The sequence below is a fragment of the Zingiber officinale genome, chromosome 4A (assembly GCF_018446385.1).
Source record: "Zingiber officinale cultivar Zhangliang chromosome 4A, Zo_v1.1, whole genome shotgun sequence".
In the NCBI taxonomy this organism is placed as follows: domain Eukaryota; kingdom Viridiplantae; phylum Streptophyta; class Magnoliopsida; order Zingiberales; family Zingiberaceae; genus Zingiber; species Zingiber officinale.
The window spans coordinates 21,953,027-21,971,906 of record NC_055992.1 but is presented as its reverse complement, the minus strand read 5'-3'; the positions used below and the strand labels follow the sequence as shown (position 1 = coordinate 21,971,906).

The window sequence follows — 18,880 nt, the reverse complement described above, 5'->3', positions numbered from 1 at the left end:
TCGATTGAAGGTAAGGCAATCGATTGGCTGATCGATTGGTAAGTTCTGCGTAGCACAGAATGCGTCTGGATCGATAAGCCGATCGATTCAAGGTACTGAATCGATCAGCCGATCGATCCGAGAACATTCTGTGCGAAGCACAGAATCGTTCTGAATCGATCAGTCGATCGATTCAAGGGATTGAATCGATCGGCCGATCGATCCATGAACATTCTGTGCGAAGCACAGAATCATTCTGAATCGATCAGCCAATCGATTCAAGGTATTGAATCGATCGGCCGATCGATTCACACAGCTGCGATTTCATGAGCAAGCGGCTGAATCGATTCAAACGTTGCCCCCAATCGATCCAAGTCAAATAAAAGAATCTGCACCATCGATCTTGACGCGATGGCTTCCAACGGATAGTTGTGAATCGATTGGAATATAACCTCAATCGATCCACGGCGACGGCGGCGTGAGAAACGGCTAGTTTTCTCAACGTATAAAACACGGGAAGAAACTGGAAAACAAACAACAACGAAAACATACTGTTCCATTGCTCTCCAAGTCTTTTGAAAGCTCTCAAGTGAGCAAGATTCAAAGCAAAGGGTTCAAGCTCCTCTCCACTACGTACTGAAATCTCACCTGCAAAGAAGAAGCTGGTTAAAGCTAGTAATCCTTCTCTACTTCTTCTTTGTAGTGTTTGTGATATTTATTTTGAAGAAAAGGGAGAGGTGTATTTCTGTTAAGGTTTCTCCACCTTCGGTGTGATTCCGAGAAGGAGGGTTTTTGATAGTGAAAAAGTGTGAGTGGTGTGGATCCTTGGACTAGTCACCTCCTTGAGGAGGTGGATACCAAGTAAATACCGGTGTTAGCATTGCCTTCATATTTCCGCTGTGCAAAACAAAGTTGGTCAGCAAAGAAGTGAGGCATTCACCCCCCCCCCCTCTAGCTCAACCGATCCTAACAAAAACTACTTAAAAAATTATTTGAAAAATCATTTGAAATATCCTCTGAAAAATTAATTCCAAAACCCTTTTCAGAAGTTATTAAATTCTTTGAAATTCTAAACTCAATTAATTTTTAAATCTTCAAAATAATTGGCACTTATTTGGAATTCTAACTGATATTTTCAATGTTGTAAATTAAAGTAAACTCCATCTCACACTCATTCATATGCTAAACATGCTTGTTAATCTAGAATGAGTGAGATGGAAAATTAGGAAAATAATTTTTTAACCTTTCATGCTTGAACTCCTGAACTAAAAAATTTATTAAGGCATTAATTAAGGGGGAGTGATTTTGAGTCGGTTTTAAAATTAGTTTTTCTTTAAAAAATTTGACTTGACCTCAAAATTAAAAACTATTTTTGGCATATCTTCAAAAATTCAAGCTATTTTTAACTTAGCTTTAAAATTAAAATTATTTATGACCTGACTTTTAAATTATAACTCCTCTATAAGCTAAATGTTTTCAAAGCTAAGTACTTAATTAAGTTTTCTCTAACTAAACTTAGTTAAATTATTTTCAAAACTTAGCTACTTGGCAAGATATTTTCTCAACGCAATCATTTTTAAGCTGAAAACATAACTAAGTATTTTCAATTTTAGCTAAATATTTTTTTTTTCAAAAACATTTAGCTAAGTACTTTTTAAAGTGTTTAAAAAAAAGAAATTTAGCTAAGTGTTTCTCAAATGCTAAGTTCTGCTGAAAATGCTAAGTATTTTCCAAAGCATTCTCAATATCTCATCAAAATAGTTTTTTAAAAAACTAAATCTTTTTGAAATCACAAAAATTTGCTAAGTTATTGTTGAAAGACAAAATAACTTTATCTCAGCTAAAAGTATCTCTCAAACTAAAGGGAGAATTTTGCTTTCAAAATTATGATTTCACCTAGCTAAAAGTCTTACAAGAAAAACTAAGTGTTTATCAAAAGTATGCTTAACCCTCTATTTTTCTCTTTGAAAGATAAGATTGAAAATTATCTTTGAAAGTTAAGCTAAGGCCTAGATTTTCTTCACTCTCTTGGGTATTTTGATATATGGCAAAGGGGAAGAGTAGGAAGAAATTCAAAGAAAATTATAAAATTAAAAGAAAATTATAAATTAAAATTCAAAGAAAATTAAAACGAAAATTTTGTTGTGAATGTGTCTATGCTTTATTTATGCCTGTGCTTATTTATGTGTATCTTTATTGCATTTTTACTTAACTTTGAATTTCGGTTGTCATAATCAAAAAGGGGGAGATTGTTGGTGCAGTAAGCATCCGACGATCGAACCTCAGTTTTGATAATGGCAAAGGGATTCAAAGTTAAGATTCCTTGTTATCTAACGTGGTTAAATAAGGTTTTAGGAAAGTCCTAACTGCGGTTAGGCAGGGGAAAATCCTAAGGGGGGGTAACCTTAGGTCCTAGGGGGTGGTAACCCTAGGTGAAGGAAAATCCTAAGGGGGGGTAACCTTAGGTCATAGGGGGCGGTAACCCTAGGTGAAGGAAAATCCTAAGGGGGGGGCAACCTTAGGTCCTAGGGGGCGGTAACCCTAGGTGGAGGAAAACCCTAAGGGGCGGCAACCTTAGGTCATAGGGGGCGGTAACCCTAGGTGGAGAAAAACCCTAGGGGGCTGTAACCCTAGGTCCTAGGGGGTGGTAACCCTAGGCGGAAAGTCCAGTCGGTCTGGAGGATCGGGCTGACATCAAGTAAATCTCCTGAGTGGAGTAGGTAAGGACGCGTTCCCCGCAGAGGGAACAGTAGGCGTCGGGTCGACCTAGGGTTTCCGGACGGAAATCCGAAGTCAGACCCGGACAGTCCGGAGACTGTCATAATATTCTTTATCATATTCATACTGTTGTTTTATGCTAACTTTGTGTTGCAGGATATTGTTTGGGACTAACATGTCTTGCAGGTACAAAATAATGAAGTTTTCCCTCGGATGAACAGTGTCCGAGGCGCCTCCATGGAGCTTGGAGGCGCCTCGGGTGCAAAAGCTGACCTGGCCGCAAAGCAGGGCTGAAGGCGCCTCGGTTGGCTATGGAGGCGCCTTGGAAGGCGCCTTGAAGACCTATGAAAGCGCCTTCAAGGTGATAAGCGCAGAATGGTCAGCGCTCATCTGCACGGTGGACTCGGAACTATGAAGGCGCCTTCGGAGGCTTCCAAGGCGCCTTGGATGCCCTTTATAAGGGGACTTCGAGTAGCATTGAGAAATAACAACTTCCAAGCTTCCATTCTGCTGTGTTCTGCTCAAGTATTGCTTCCGAAGTGTTATTGCAACATTCCGACGACCCGGAGCTCAGATTTCTTTTCTACTACTGTTGTCGGTATAATTTTAAATTGCAGTTACATTTGTAATTAGATTGTAATATTCATACGAGCTTATAGTTGTTGCCCACTGAAAGCGATCAAGGATCGCGGGCCTTCGAGTAGGAGTCGACCTAGGCTCCGAACGAAGTAAACGACCGTGTTCTTGTGTTTGTTTCCTTTATTCCGCTGCTTTAATTACTCTACGAACGTTTTACGATTCCGATAATCGAACGATTTAGCCGCGAGCGTTATTCTCCCCCCCCCCCCTCTAGCGCGTCTCGATCCAACATTACCAGTCGACTGATATCTTTACCAGTCGACTGGTACCCTATTGCTTAAAAAATCAACCTTTTCAGGCCAACTTCAGAAATGCATCAGAAATTTCCTAAACCTCCAAAAATCTCCAAATTTTGTGGAGAGGTCTATTGTACCCTTGTATACTTGGAAAAAATACATTACAAAATGTATCTATCACCAATCCCATGATTGACATAAAATCCAAAACTAGCTAAATGGTTCAATTGAACCTTGACCTAAAGTCCTAGTTTTGACTTCCTCTTGATGTATTTGCCCATACCAACCCACAATGCATCCCTAGCATTGGTTTATATGACATCTATACATCTAAAACCAAATATCATGCAATATGACCCCAAATGTCATATTTCTTGCATGAAACATAAACCATGTGTGCCAAATCCCTAGGTTTGAGATTCAAGTCTGTCTCCAAACCACTTGGCACATTCCATGACCCAACCTAGACTCCCAAGTAGTACCCACCTGAGATCCATTGGCCATGGGTCCCAAATTGACTCTTTTAGCTCCCCCTAGAGCTCTTATCCTTAGCCATCTTCTTAGATGCTTTCTCCACTATAGCTAAACCACAATGGTGCACCCTAGACACATCATTCTTGCCATAATCATATGCAACCCTAGCATATTTCTTCTCATTGGCTTTAGATAACTCTCCCTTGCCCTTATCATGTGCCACCCTAGCACATGGTCTCCTTTTGGCCTTGGAGAGACTAGATCGGTATCCCAAACCCGATCTATCATTGTTGGGGTTTTGGCTACCCAACACCATACTTAACCCCTTAGATCCAATAGTGAATCTCTTAAGGAATTTCTCCAATTGATCAAGCTTTGCCTTCAAAGCTTGATTTTCCCTTTCTAGGTTCCTAAACCTAGAATCAACATGTCCACTATGGACATTCCAAGACCTAGCCTTCCTAGGCATATGCCTCCCCTTCTTGAGATTAATGTCTTGGTTCTCCTTAGGTTTACTATTTCTAGGTTTATCATGCATGGGTTTCCTAGGGTTTTGATCTATATTAACCCTATTCCTATCATGATATCTAAAACCAAAATTTGCATGGGTAAATAATAAGAATTATTCCTAGCATGCATGGGAGTATAAGAATTTAAACTTGAATTACGATTCAAACTAGAGTTTACCTCCCTTACCCTTGAAGCTCCCCCTTAATTTGAGCTCCTCTTCTTCTTCTCCCATTTCTTTAGATGCGCAAGCTTCTTGATTTCCCTCTTCTTGGGGAATTTTGTGTGGTAGTGGCCTATCTCACCACAAGTGAAGCATCTAATGTGCTTCTTCTCCTTCTTCTTCTTGGCACCATCATTCCTACAACCCTTGTTAGTGTTTAAATTAACTTAAACGGGTTTAGGATTTACCTTCTTCTTACCCATAGGACATCTACTCTTGTAGTGTCCCTTCTCATTGCACCCGAAGCATATTATGTGGTCACTTGACTTTACTTCGGTGGAGGTGCTCACTAGGTTGACTTCTTTCAAGATTTCTTCTACATTAGTCTTGGACTCTTCTTCAACCCTTGAGGATGTAGATGTTACCTCATCTTCCTTATCCACACTTGTGGATGGCCTATTTTCATCCTTCTCCTCCTCGGATGTTGACCTTATGTCAACATTGGATTGGTCCTTCTCTTCTTGGACCAATGAGTTCTTCTCCTTAGACTCCTCTACTCCTTGGAATTGTGACGGGTCTTCATGATAGACAATGATCTTGTTCCAAAGATCACATGCACTTGTACATTCACCTACACTCACAATGACATTAGACGGTAATAGATTTAACAAAATTTTTGTTACCTCCTTATCCGCCTCCGCTTTCTCCCTTTGTTCCTCGGTCCAATGTCGAGGTCGGAGGGGCTTCCCCTTTTTGTCTGTAGGAACTTCAAATGGGTCACTCAAGACAACCCATTGGTTCCAATCCATTTGGAACCATATCTCCAACCGCTTCCTCCAATAATTGAAGTCTTCTTTATCGTACGGAGGTGCAATTCGGATATCCCATCCAAGCGGTCCTTCGGACTCCATTCTTCCTCTAGCTTCTTGCTCTCTTTGCGGTTAGTCCGTAGAAGAGCGCTCTCGCTCTGATACCAATTGTAGGAGGATCGATGGTCGGCTAGAAGGGGGGGTTGAATGGACGGTTCCCCAATTACTCGCTTCCTACATATTCGTTAGTGCGCAAGCGGAAATACAAATACTAATTACGAATACAAAAGCTAATGACAAAGAAAAGAACAAGCAAACCAATGCACGTCGATGTAACATGGTTCGGAGATGATGCTCCTACTCCACGGTTGTCCGTAAGGTGGACGATCCCGATCCTTCGATGGATTAGCTCCCGGCAAACTCTGGCTACTCAAGCAACTCCTTGTGGGTGGAGAAACCTCACCACAACACCAACCAAGAACACTTGGACACAAGAGACCTTGAGCACTTTGGTGACTACTAATTAGGCTTTGACCAAGTCTAATTTCGTCAACTTGGCCGGCCATCCCAAGCTCCTTCTTATAGAGCTTGGGGAAATCAGCCTTGCTGATTTGCCCATTACCAGTCGACTGGTCCTTGCACCAGTCGATCGGTGCCAACCCAACGGCTCTCTCAACGGCTATCTACCAGTCGACTGGTCACAGGACCAGTCGACTGATCCTAGCCATTTCGGGCACAGAGAGCTTCTGTGCTCACCACTAGTCGACTGATTCCAGTACTAGTCGATTGGTACAACCCTATACCTAGGGTTTCCATCCCGAGTATATTTCTCTGAGCACTCGAACCCTCACGACTCACTTGACTCTTCTTTGCAACTTTGACATCTTGCCTTCAAGCTTACTTCCTTTGGCTCTCGTCCCTCTGATGCATCCAAGCCCGTGGCTCGTCCCCAATGTCATCCTTCGCGTATGCCTCGAAGTTACTTCCCTCGACCGTTGTCCTCGTTGCCTTGTCCATGGTCCCTCGAATGATCCATCCTTCACCGGACTCGAATCCGTCAACCTGAGTCACATGTGTCACCTGCAGTTCTGCACAACTCAAGTACACATATCAAATAACGAGGGTAAACCTAACTTAAACTCTTTGCCCAAACACCAAAACACATGGTCCCGCGAACCATTGGGATTGCTCCAACAATTCACCCTCTAGCTCCGGAGTGTCCCAACAATTAAAGAATAAAGTGAAAAATAAATTACGTATTACAACCTCTATTATTAATACATGCATTATGGATGAAGTAACAACTTTTGCATTATATTATTTTGAGCTCCACATTCAGAGCAAAAGGTAAGGAGCGGAAAGAAATGATGAGGGTCATATTGATCCTAATTTGAACTCATTCTCAATTTTTAACTATCTTAGTTGACCAAGTAGACTATTTAAGCAGATATACTTAACTGATCAAGAATGGCAGGAAGCTCATATATATATTTTACTGAATTATCTAGAAGTAACATCATATTTCGAGTTAGTATATATATTAACTATTTTTTTATTTCTTATGTTGTAAATTCTTTGTATTTTAATTTATTTCTTTATCATAGGATTTTCCAAATTTTAAATTTTGAAATGTCCACACAAGAATTTGATTACTTCTGCGGGGAGGAATTTGTACCATGGTTCGAAATATATGTAAGCAGACAATCAAAATTTAGTTTACATATATCTTGACTTAATTGTGACATATTAATTTGACTTTAGATTCATGATAATCAAGTTTACATTGAGCAAGAATTGTTAATCCATCTGTCATGGGGTCCAAAAGCAATGGTACCCACTCGACCAATATATTTCATAAACGGATATAATTTTCATACTCAGGAATATGAAATGAGGAAGACTACAATGAATAATGGGGTTTGTATTTAGTCATCCAAAGATGGAGGTGCAAACAATGATTTTTATAGTTTACTGATGAAATTATAGAGGTAAAATACCCTAGCCCAAAATATGAGTTATTTTATTTAATTGTCACTGGTTTGACCCTGTCAGAGGGATGAAGGTATATCCATGATATAATTTGGTTGAAATAAATCATAAGAAATTGTATAAAAGATATGAACCATTTGTATTGGCATAATAAGTAATTCAAGTATTCTATACTTTATATCTTAGTTTGAAACATGGCAAAATTAATTGGTGGGTTATTTGTAAAATGAAAGCATGGAAAAAAAAAGTTGAGGAACATTAGGAATACATTTCATATCAACAAGAGGAAGTTGCAAACATATTTTAGACTAGTCAATATAATATTCCAACGTTACGAGTCCCAGCGGAGTAGTGATAAATGTGGATGCAAGTGAAATTGATAATAATGATGATGATAATGATGAGGACTTTGATTTTTGAGGATGGGTATATTTTGTTATCTTAATATAACAAAAATATGATATTTTATTTTCAAATACTTAGTTGTTCTTCTTTAGTAAATTGAGTTTTAATATGTAAATTTATAAAACTTGTAGCTCAATTAGTTGTCTATATATTGTTCATTCTTAAATTTATATATTTTATCTATTAATACACTGTATTTTTTCCTATAGGTCATTAGAGGTGACATTTTGGTGTTTTATTTCGTGCACTCTCTAATTTGTTAGAAAATATAGTAAGTTTTTTCATATTCATCATTATGCATTAAATTTTTAGTTACTTTATCCTAACAATTTTGGTTGACAGTCATCTCGACGTGATGGCCATAGATGGAGTACTCTTGGTCAGTATGCTTCAACACCTACCACTATACTAACAACCCCCTGATCGGGTAGAACCTTCCCATGCACTTTTTCCAATACCTTCTCATTCACCTTGCTAGTACCTTTGCCAGTACATTCACCAGTACCTAGGCAAGTTCCTTCGGCCAAACACTCGGTTGTTGAGATGTAAGACACTCGAGAATCTATAGTCCCTTAGGGAGATTGGTAAGTACCATAAAATATTTTATTATTTTCAACTATCTTAATTATTTAACTTTGTTTGTTTGTAACTTTATGATAGTATAAAAGTGTAGATTATGTATGTTTTTAAATATCATTTATTATATATCTTACTGCATTTCTAGAGCATAATTTGCATTCACACCCTATTCCTTTAGATTTTTTTACTTTTACTCTTTTAGTATGGAGAATTTCTCTTTGCTTGTTTTCATTGATAGGAGGTGAATTTAGATCTAAAATAGAGCATTGAACATCAGCCTCATTATCAAGCTGAACGCACAAAGCGTCCATGAAAAAAAAAGATTCAAAAGACCATCAAAATAAAGTTTTAATTAAGGAACATACTTTGGCAATATCCCATGACACAAATGGGTTTAGACAAAAGAAATTGGGTGCAAAACAACCACAAAACACCTCCCAATAGAGCCCACCACGGGCACCCATGTTGTTAAGCACGACCTGTGTCCAAATTGGGTGTTTTCCCAAGCCAAACACGAGTGCCCATGTCGGCACCACAGGTCATGCTCGATTCAATCTACATTACAAACCAAAAGTAAAATAACCATAACTTTTAGCTTGGTTAGAGTTATTGGTCTAACCACTATCAAAATGTAGATAATTTCAAGATGTACAATTTTGATTTAAGTCTCAACCCAAGAAAACTAGGTGTAAGGGTCCAAAAACCTATTTTTGTGGAGCCATGTAAACCTACAGATCTGCACAGCTTAGGAGGAGATATAAAAGGGTGAAGCAAACTCTTGTTTTGGGGAGATTAGACCAGAGGACTTTCCTCCTCCTTGGGAGAGAGTTTCCCCCTCTAGGAAAAATCCTATAGTCATCACCTTCATCCACTCCAATGAGTCATCCACCTCTAACGTAAGGAATCACTCCAAAGACTCCGGGAATCTTCTCCGTAAGCATTTCTCTATCTCTATTCTCTATTTTGAATTGTATGAATGCTTCTCTTAGTTTCTTTGGATTATAATTCTATCTCTATTCTCTATTCTCTATTTTGAATCTTCTCTTAGTTTGTTATGGAGCAGTTCTCTTGATTCTAGGGTGTAGCAAGTAGCCCTCTTGATATATGAACATTTTTCATTTAATTTATATATTTGCATATTTTTTTGTTTGATGAAATATGTGTTTATGGTTTGGATCTATCATGTTAACACGATCATGATGCCAAAAGTACGAGATTCATATCTCATGAGGGTTTGTGGATGAACTGAAAGGAGAACTTGATCCTCTGACTCGTAGAAAACTGAGACTTAGATAGTCGGATACGAAAGTGCAACTTGATATACCACGAAGAACCCTAGGCTGTCATGGAGTTTAATGGACCAAACCTAATTCGTTGTCACATAGTAAGAAAAGTGGTTAATTATAGGTCGAGGGACCTTGTAACAGGGTCCTCCCTAGGTTTTGGATCACTAGTTGTGATCCTTCCAAAAGTAGACAAGGATTAGGGTTGGTACACCATTGTAGTGCCAAAAGTTTACATCGGATGCTAGAAGATGGTCTGCCTACATAAATACTCATTAAGGATAGGAAACCAAACATAAATTAGGTATTTATAATCATTTGGATGAAACTGAAGTCCTAGAATCACTTCCCCCTTCACTCACTTCTGTGACTCAACTCTTTTCTCTACCTCTCCCTCAAACCTCTCTCAACTCTCCTCTCTTTCTCTCTTGTTCTAGTGACACACATATACTCGTGATTATCTAGATAACTATTTTGCCATTCCAACTAGTACTTGATTAACAATCCTTGTGGATTCGATCTTTTATTCCTTGATGACACTTTTATGTACTTGTGGATTTGTACATATCAATATATTTGCAAATTTTGTATGTGTTGTTCATGATATTAATAGAATAGTGAATAACCATTGGGGAAGGGCTTCAATGACATATACAAGAACTCCATCATCCACAAAAGTGCTTTGGTGGAATGAGTTTAAGGTATATCCCCTTTAGTTTATATATGAAATTAAAATGAATATATAGTCAATTATTTTTTTCTATTCCAATGGATATTCAATTGGGACCGAATGAAGAGTTAGATATAAAAAAGAATTTTTAAGAAAAAAAATGTGGCAATCACATCCAACATGTACTTAATCATGCGAAGATTAGGGAAAAAAGTCATCCTACATCACCAAGGAAAATTAGACCAGGATCTCTAACTTTTGGGCAATCGAAGACAGCAAACAAAGAAGTCAACAAAATAAATCAAGTCAAGCATATAATTCTGCAGACTCACCCATGACATATGCGGAAGACTATCAGTATCGATGAGATTCACGTAGACTGGTAATTTTTTAACTCTCCCACTAATTTTTTAATTTATTTCAGTCTATTTCATTATTTCTAACAGTATTTTTTTAGACCAAGAAATAGGGAGGGAGTCATTATTTATAGATACTTTTATCCGCACATTTCAAAAGAAAGGCAAGACTTAGAACTGGGATAGAGCTAAAACAATTAAGTTTAGATTAATTTTGGATCTTAATTTATAACTTAGATTCTATTAGTTATGTTTCTGCTCTCCTTTTATATTATATGCATTTCTATTATACATAATCAAGATTATATGCATTTCTAAAATATTATTATTGTAATTTTATTTTAATTTTTCTCATGACAATATCAGAGAAATATGATGAGCTAGAACTAACACAAAGAAGTTCAAGTGCTAGTGATGTCAATGATGGATCTAATCCCTCTATTCATAATAATATGAGTATATGGCTAGAGGTGAGTGAGGACCGAAAGGAGAAAGGATATTAGGAATGAACTTTTTTAGCAGAACTCATAAAATTGTTGGTATATCTTCTTCCACCCCACCAGTAGTAAGAGTATAAATAAATAACTCGACTAAAGAAGTTAACCATTTGAAGAGGGAAATAAGACAAAAGGATCAGGAAATGAGGTAAAGAGATTAGCAAATTAGCAAATTGTGCCAAAACAGAACTTCATAATACAACATCTTAAGTTAAGCTCCGCTCCAAGTCAGATTCCTCCCGATTCTAGTGATGATGGTGATGATGACGATGACGATGACGATGACGATGACGATGATGATGGTGGTGATAGTTCTTTATGAATTATTGTGCATGAATGTTATTTATCTCAGAATTAGTGTTTTTGAACATTTATTATTTGATTGAGTTCATGAATCCTTTATTTTTATATTTTTTATTAGAATTGTTAATTTATTTTGAACAGAGTTGGCGAGGCTAAGGAATGTGGTAGAAATTGAAAATTTATATCAAAAGAAGTCTTTATGTATTTAGTTTTGTGTTAGTTTATAAGATTTCTATTCTTGTTAAAAATGATAATTTTTGTTTGTTTATTTTTTGATGCAGAAAAAGAAGAAGAGGAAGTATGGAAGAAGAAAGAAGTGTCTACTGAGTAAGAAGAGGATGATGATCTTTTTTTTGCCTTTCCATCATTTTGAGACTATTTGGCATGGGATATTTTCATTTGGATATGATGACTTGTTGAACTTGAAAAATGTTAGATTGAAATGTTGAATATTTTTTTATATGATGACTTGTTTGAGATTATTTATATTTGTGTGTTTTGTGTTTGTATCATTATGTGTTGTGTGAATATGATGTGATGGGAAATTATTGTGTTGTATGTATATATCTGGAATTTTGTGTATGCTGATATGAAATAAACAGGTTTGATTGTATTATTTGTATGCATGATAAAATGCAGAAATAGATAATTTCTGTGGAAAAGATTTATATTTTGTCACGAATTTTACGATAAAAATTTTTAATCACAAAATTATTGTAAATCATTATGTATCATAAATTTGCGACGAAAATGGATTCGTGGCAAATTTGTGACAAAATCGTATTCGTCGTAGATTTGCAACGAATCCATTTTCATCGTAGATTTGCGAAAAAAATCATTTTCATCACAAATCTGCAACAAAAAATAGTTTTCGTCCCAAATTTACGTTTGTGAATTATGTGACATTTTATTTTCGTTGCAAAATTACAATGAATTTTGCGACGAATTTTGTTTTTGTCACAAAATTACAATAAATTTTGCAAGGACAAAAAAGTTTATCGCAAATTTACGACGAATTTACATTATTTTATCATAGTATTTGGCGACGACTTATTAGCGACGAAAAACTTTATCACAAATGACCTTTTTTTTTTTTTATAATATTGTAACAACTATGATCTATAGTTGTTATACATGGTAACAATTACTATATGTAGCTATTACAATTGTTACATGTTGTAGTAACAATCATACTAGAAAAAATATGAAAATATGCAAGAATGTGATAGAATATTCTATAAACTACATAAATATGTCTATCGATTTGTAGACATCCAATTATTGTATATCGTTGAGACATTTATTATAATATTGATAATTTTACATTGTAACCCTATTTTTTAAAATTATTATTTACATTTAGATCTTGAAACCGAATCTCCTGATGATTGAAGAACATATGACAAGTTAAAAAAAAAAATAAAGGTATATTCTCTTAATTTCTGTAAATTGGAAAATAAATGTAAGCTCTTAATTTCTGCAAAATCCATTTTCATCTTGTTCTAGATCATATACACTGATCTTGATTTGAGTAAATTTTTCTTCAAGTATGGTATAATATGCGAATAAAAATATAACAAAATTGAACAACGAACTGACTATCCAAACTTTGTACAGAACACTAATTTGAGTTTACATTCTCGACATGGTAATATTTGCAAGATAGCATTTTGTTTCTCAGCAATAATCTAACAAGGATAAGTTAACTAAAAATCTTACAACTCCAATCTGCTGTTATACTGCAATCCAGGCTGACAGACTTGGCACACCAGATGTTTGATGGAACAATTTTTTTTTTTTAATTTTAGGCTACTTGCTTTGCTTCTTTCTCAGATTTCTTCTGTTCTCTTGACCACTTCGTTCATAACTGGACGGCGTTCAGGATCTATCTCTAAACAATCAAGAGCAATTTGAGTCAGCTTCAGTATATCTGGATACCTCTCTTTCTCCGAAGCTATTTCCATGTCCAGGATATCAGTAGGCCGTCCGTTAGTGACATTGGATCTCACCCACCCCGGTAGATCTTCCTCATCTCCCGGAAATCGACCAGTAACAACTTCCAGGAGAATGAGGCCGAAGCAATAAACATCAGCCTTGTCTGCAAGCTTCATGCCCTGAGAAAATTCAGGTACCTTTCCAACCGCCAAGCTGTGGATTTGAGTTGAAGGTAGAATAGAGTAGAAACCATAATCTGTAAGCCTAGAATTGTATTCTTTGCCTTCTTCGTTATGATCAATGAGAACATTTGATGACTTCAAGTTTGCATGCAGAATTTTGTGAAACGGCGTGCTCTCATGGAGATAGGCTAAGCCCCTTGATATTCCCTTCACAATATTCAGTCGCGCTGCCCACTTCAAAACGATCCTTGCCTCGCCTCGGTTATCTGACACCACGAGATAAAGCATATATCAGACATTTAAACATTTAGTTTTACTCGATCGAACTTAATTTTTGTACAAAAAATGGCGATCAAAATTTAGTAGAGTTAGTTTAGTTAGTTACTACCATGTAGAAGCTGAAACAAGTTTCCTCCGGAGACATGCTCAAAGACGACCAGCTTCTCCTCCTTGGAGCAGTGGAAGGAAAGCATCTCCACCAGGTTCTTGTGCCTCAACCTTCCCAGTAGCTGCATCTGTTGGACAAACTCCTCCTTGCTGACTCCATTGACGCCGTGCAGCCTCTTCACCACCATGATACGACCCGACTCCGGCATTGCTCTGAAGGTGTTCCCCAACTCCCCCTTTCCCAACCACTCTGCTGGAGATCTCATCAGATCGTCGAGGCCACAGGTAGCCTTCTCTCTGTCGTAGAACATCAAGTTCTTGTTTTGATTCGCCTCTGATATGATCTCTGAAGTTCCTGAGCCCTTTGCGAGGGAAGCTTCTACAATTAAGTGGAATTGCAACTTAAGTATATTCAATCAAATTTATACGATGCATAGATGAGAAAAGTGCAGTGCGATACCTAGATCAAATGCTTTCTCTGTGGCCTTCTTACTCCGCCTCTTCAAGCAGAACAAGATGCAAAACGTCGCCATGCAAACGCCTGCCAGGGCACTGATCACGATCAGGACAATAGCCCAAGACCTCAATGACTTGCCGCTCGATTGACTGCTCGCTGCGGTGCCTGCGCTTGGAGGAGCTGGAGAAGTTGGGGAGGAGCATGGGTTGGCCAAAGGCTTCCCACACAGCTGCAAATTGTTGGCAAATGAAGTGGTAGGAAACCCTTGCAACACAGGGTTGCTCGGGATTCTTCCTTCAAGGTGGTTGTGTGACACATTGAACCGCGCCAGTGCTTGCTGATCAAATGCTGGAATTGTTCCACTGAGATTGTTATCCTGGAGCTCCAACTTAGCTAAGTTAGGCAGAGCCACAAACTGCAGAGGAATCGCTCCCGAGAATTGATTACTCGCAAAGGAGACAACTCGGAGATTGATAAGGCCCTGGAGAGTAGGAAGCATGCCATAGAGGGCGTTATTGCTAAGATCAAGGGAGGCCAAGTACCACAGATTTTGGAGAACTGTGGAAGGGATGGAGCCTGAGAGTCGCATTCCTGGAAGGGAAACGCCAGCCACTCTTGAGTTATGGCAAGTGATGCCAAACCATTGGGATCCATTAGTGGAGCAAGGAGAGCCAGTCCAGTTGGCATAGAGGATTAGAGGAGGGCTAAAGGAATTGCGAAGCTTAATCAGGTCGGCAGCTTCGCTTACATAAAGCACCTGCTGTCTTGATCTATTGCCTGAAGCTGCAATGCAAGTCAGCTCCAGCAACAAAGTAGCTATGAATAACATGGACATGGTTTTGCTACTGAAATCCATGGAGCAAGGAAATTGGAGATATAGATAGCATGCAAAAGAAGATTGAGGTAGAAAGGAAGACGAGTGACCTTCTTAAAGGTGGCATATTGATTGCTTTTGTCAAGTTATGTTGGTCAACAACTCAGTCTGCTAAGACCTTCAATGATCAGCTTTGCTGACTGAATAGCCGTTAGGGGAGGTGAGAATGGTTGCACCAATGATAGGCAGCCAGAGGCCCGTCATGCATGCTAATATATATTTGGAATTGGTGACATTATTAATATCGCAATGCAATTTAGGTGGGAGGAGATCATCTGATGATGTGAAAGCATGCAATATGCAAATGATTGGTGTATCTGGCCAGATTAATCTCTCTAAATAAACAGAACAAAGCAATATTTGTCCAACTGTTAATCAAGAACAAAGCAAATGTGTTAATCTTAGAATTAATATTTCTAAACTACCCTGCTAACTTAAGTCATTCATCGTTGATCACAAAGTGAGACTACTTATGGTGGTTAATATGTTCGAAATAAAATTTAGAAAAAAACACACTAGAAACAATAGCTGACGGACAAAATTAGATGTATTCAACCAAAATTTAAGTATCTTAGCCAAAAGTCATCTGATTGACAATTCATCCTTCGAGCCATCTTTCGTTTTGTAAAAAGTGGACAAATATTTCTATTCCCACCCTTTCAGTAAACCTGTCCTATTAAGTAAACTGGGCATAGGCGTGTCAAATGAGTTAAATCTATAAACACCACATAACTCAAGGCAATGTAAAATAATTAGTAGTCAATGTACTCTATAATAGTTTGAGCAATAGGGACGCGAATCACCTGAATCCGCCCCTGACCAAGGGCAGTGATCAATAGGGACGCGAATCACCTGAATCCGCCCCTGACCAAGGGCAGTGATCAATAGGGACGCGAATCACCTAGATCCACCCCTGACCAAGGGCAGTGATTGGAAGGATTCGGTAGTCTCCACTTGTTTAGCAAGTGCAGACCATTGAATCCCTCCAATCAATAAATAGACGAGGATCATTGAATCCCTCCAATCAGTACAATGGACTAAAACCTGGTCAGCTAAAAGAGGACTAGAAGATCCCTGCTCTTATGTACGAGCCACCGCACAATATGAAAATCTCACTAACCGACAAATCGCTGTGCCCAGTTACGATACAGCACATTTACTCATCTTGCAATGCCTACTACCAACAAATTGCTCAAACACTCAAAATCTGTATGACAGACCAAGAAGATCTAAATTTAAATTTTAAAAACGAAACAGTTGAATTGGAAGTGAATCCAAAAACACATTTGATCTCTCCGGCTTGCTCATTCCTCGTCAGAGCTTTCATATGCTAATCCAAGCAAACTTTTGACAGTAGTCTCTGGCCTTGCATCTACCTCCTGTTCTTGCTCTCGCTGTGGTGAGTTGGTGACAACTGAACATGAAATTTTATGAACTTCTGATGGCCTTGAAGGAGAGAGACTCTTTTCCAGTTTTCCCTCACTGTCTACGGGTATCGAACCTCTTCCAGATGAGGATTGGTTGGAATGCTCAGATTGCAGCAAACTAGGACTTGAAACCTTTTGCTTCTTTGGCATAACCTGGATAATTTTTTTCAAGATATCCTGCTGTCTGCTCATCAAACAAATGAAGATCAATTTCCAGTCAGTGCAATGCAGCAATAACCTGACATAAAATAGAGGACCTTATTCCACTCTTTGGCTTTGGTTCAACCCGAAGTGGCAAGGGCAAAGGTGCAGGTGACGAATCCACCAAACTTGCAGCTTTGTGATCAGACAGTCATGGAAATAAAAAAGAAACGAAACAAAAAGGAGATACAGAAATATAATGCCTATAATGCAATCTCATCCAATGAGGATATTTTAAATGCAGCAAATGCCCGTTTTTCAGTCCGTCGAAGAAGCCGTTCAGCATCTTCCTCAGCTTCCATCTGTTCCTTAAGGTATAGCAAGTCATCGCTGTCCAAAGCTGAAGATATAGCAGACTCAATGAAATCATTGGAAAACATACTGCTAGAAACCAGTAAAAACAAGTACCGCCTCGCCCATGAAGGTATCCTCCACGTTCACCGGCAACTTCCTGCATCTGCAAAGATCAACCGCCCGATAGGAAAAGCCAATATCCCTGCGGGGCATGTTATCAGAAAATGGGAACCAGAATCTTACAAATTTAGACAAAGTACAACAAAGTTTAAATAAATCATCGGTGTATAAACCAACTTAGCTCATGTTTTTTTAGCTCAACTTGGCTATTGTCAAAATAGCAAGTACATCTTAGACTAAAAAAAGTTTTTCAAAGTTCCATTGGGAGTTGAAATTCAGTATATGCAACTTTTCAGTCATATCCTTGTTTGTTTGTTGTTCCTTCCAATCTTATAAGATATAAATGGAATACCAAGTTGGCATGTTGGACATAAACAGATGATAAATTAAAAAGTTTCAATATGTTACTCTAACACAGCACATAATGCCAACATCGAATGCTGTTACAAGTTACAATGATAAGCTAACACAGCCTTCATAGTACAAGAATTCATCTTGAATAACAAAATTGAAATTCCTACAGCCAAGGTCAATCAACTAAAGACTTTATGCAGAAATCATCATCTATATCCCCTGGAATATATCAAAACTTGAGTAGTTAGGAATAAATTTGACACGGGGCTAAGGCTTGTAACAGCCAGGTGCAGCATGATACCAAATGCTTATTTACTAAACAGCATAAAAGGAGGTAGTACAATAAAATAAAATTAAAAAGAAAAAGAATAAAAAAAATCTTTCTGATTAACTAAAATTAGTTGGTAGAATTCAACAAATTGTGACCTACAGAAGGGCCGATTGGCTAACCTTTGCTACCATCCGTTGGAACGTGATATCTTCGTCATCGATCTTGTCCTTTCCCTTGCCCCATTTTCGATCTGCCAACACGAACCAAACAAGTTGACACTTCGTAATTCCTTTTCGATGAGCACGGTGGCTACCTCGAAAGTATAATTATACCTTTCGGGTCGCTGAGGTTGGTGTATTCGCGCACTTCCTTGCCTGACATCGTTTTAGCCGCCGGTAAGGAACCCTATATCGCCGAGATCCTCTCGATCGCTCCCCTGGCGAAACACCACCACAAGAACGGAACGGAAGAAACCCTAGAAAACAAGCGTCGATTCGCTAAAGCCTAAAGGCCGATTCAGATGTCTCTTGAACCTTCCTTCGAATTTTGAATTGGAGGCCCAACAATAATCTCAAATAAATTATAGAAATATTTTCATTTTACCTCCTAAAATTCATCAAATTTTTAAAACATTTCTTCATAGTTTCAAACTACCTATTGTTACCCTCCAAAATTTGATTTAATTATAAAATAGTCCACCCCTCTTCACCTTATTTCATGTCCAAATCCCAAAAGGTCCCCTCGGATGGGTCTAGAGACTAACACATGAAG

General features: G+C 38.1%; 2 protein-coding genes across 4 annotated transcripts; both read right to left on the bottom strand.

The window, feature by feature from the left end:
- Nucleotides 1-13,059: 13,059 nt before the first annotated feature.
- On the bottom strand, nucleotides 13,060-15,630 carry LOC121969690 (probable leucine-rich repeat receptor-like protein kinase At1g68400). Its single transcript, XM_042519916.1, has 3 exons — nucleotides 14,572-15,630; nucleotides 14,113-14,490; nucleotides 13,060-13,990 (listed from the first exon to the last, which is right to left on the bottom strand). Exons 1-3 carry the CDS (start codon nucleotides 15,422-15,424, stop codon nucleotides 13,437-13,439), a joined length of 1,785 nt encoding a protein of 594 aa, XP_042375850.1. The 5' UTR covers nucleotides 15,425-15,630; the 3' UTR covers nucleotides 13,060-13,436.
- Nucleotides 15,631-16,532: 902 nt separating this feature from the next.
- Nucleotides 16,533-18,649, bottom strand: LOC121969689. Of its 3 annotated transcripts, none has more exons than XM_042519914.1 (6): nucleotides 18,442-18,645; nucleotides 18,289-18,359; nucleotides 17,479-17,527; nucleotides 17,304-17,410; nucleotides 17,127-17,209; nucleotides 16,533-17,053 (listed from the first exon to the last, which is right to left on the bottom strand). In XM_042519914.1, exons 1-6 carry the CDS (start codon nucleotides 18,488-18,490, stop codon nucleotides 16,747-16,749), a joined length of 666 nt encoding a protein of 221 aa, XP_042375848.1. In that variant the 5' UTR covers nucleotides 18,491-18,645; the 3' UTR covers nucleotides 16,533-16,746. The 3 variants fall into 3 exon arrangements, with proteins under 3 accessions (XP_042375848.1, XP_042375849.1, XP_042375846.1); XM_042519915.1 differs by having other exon boundaries at nucleotides 17,479-17,566; nucleotides 18,442-18,509; XM_042519912.1 differs by having other exon boundaries at nucleotides 17,127-17,207; nucleotides 17,304-17,527; nucleotides 18,442-18,649.
- Nucleotides 18,650-18,880: the final 231 nt, after the last annotated feature.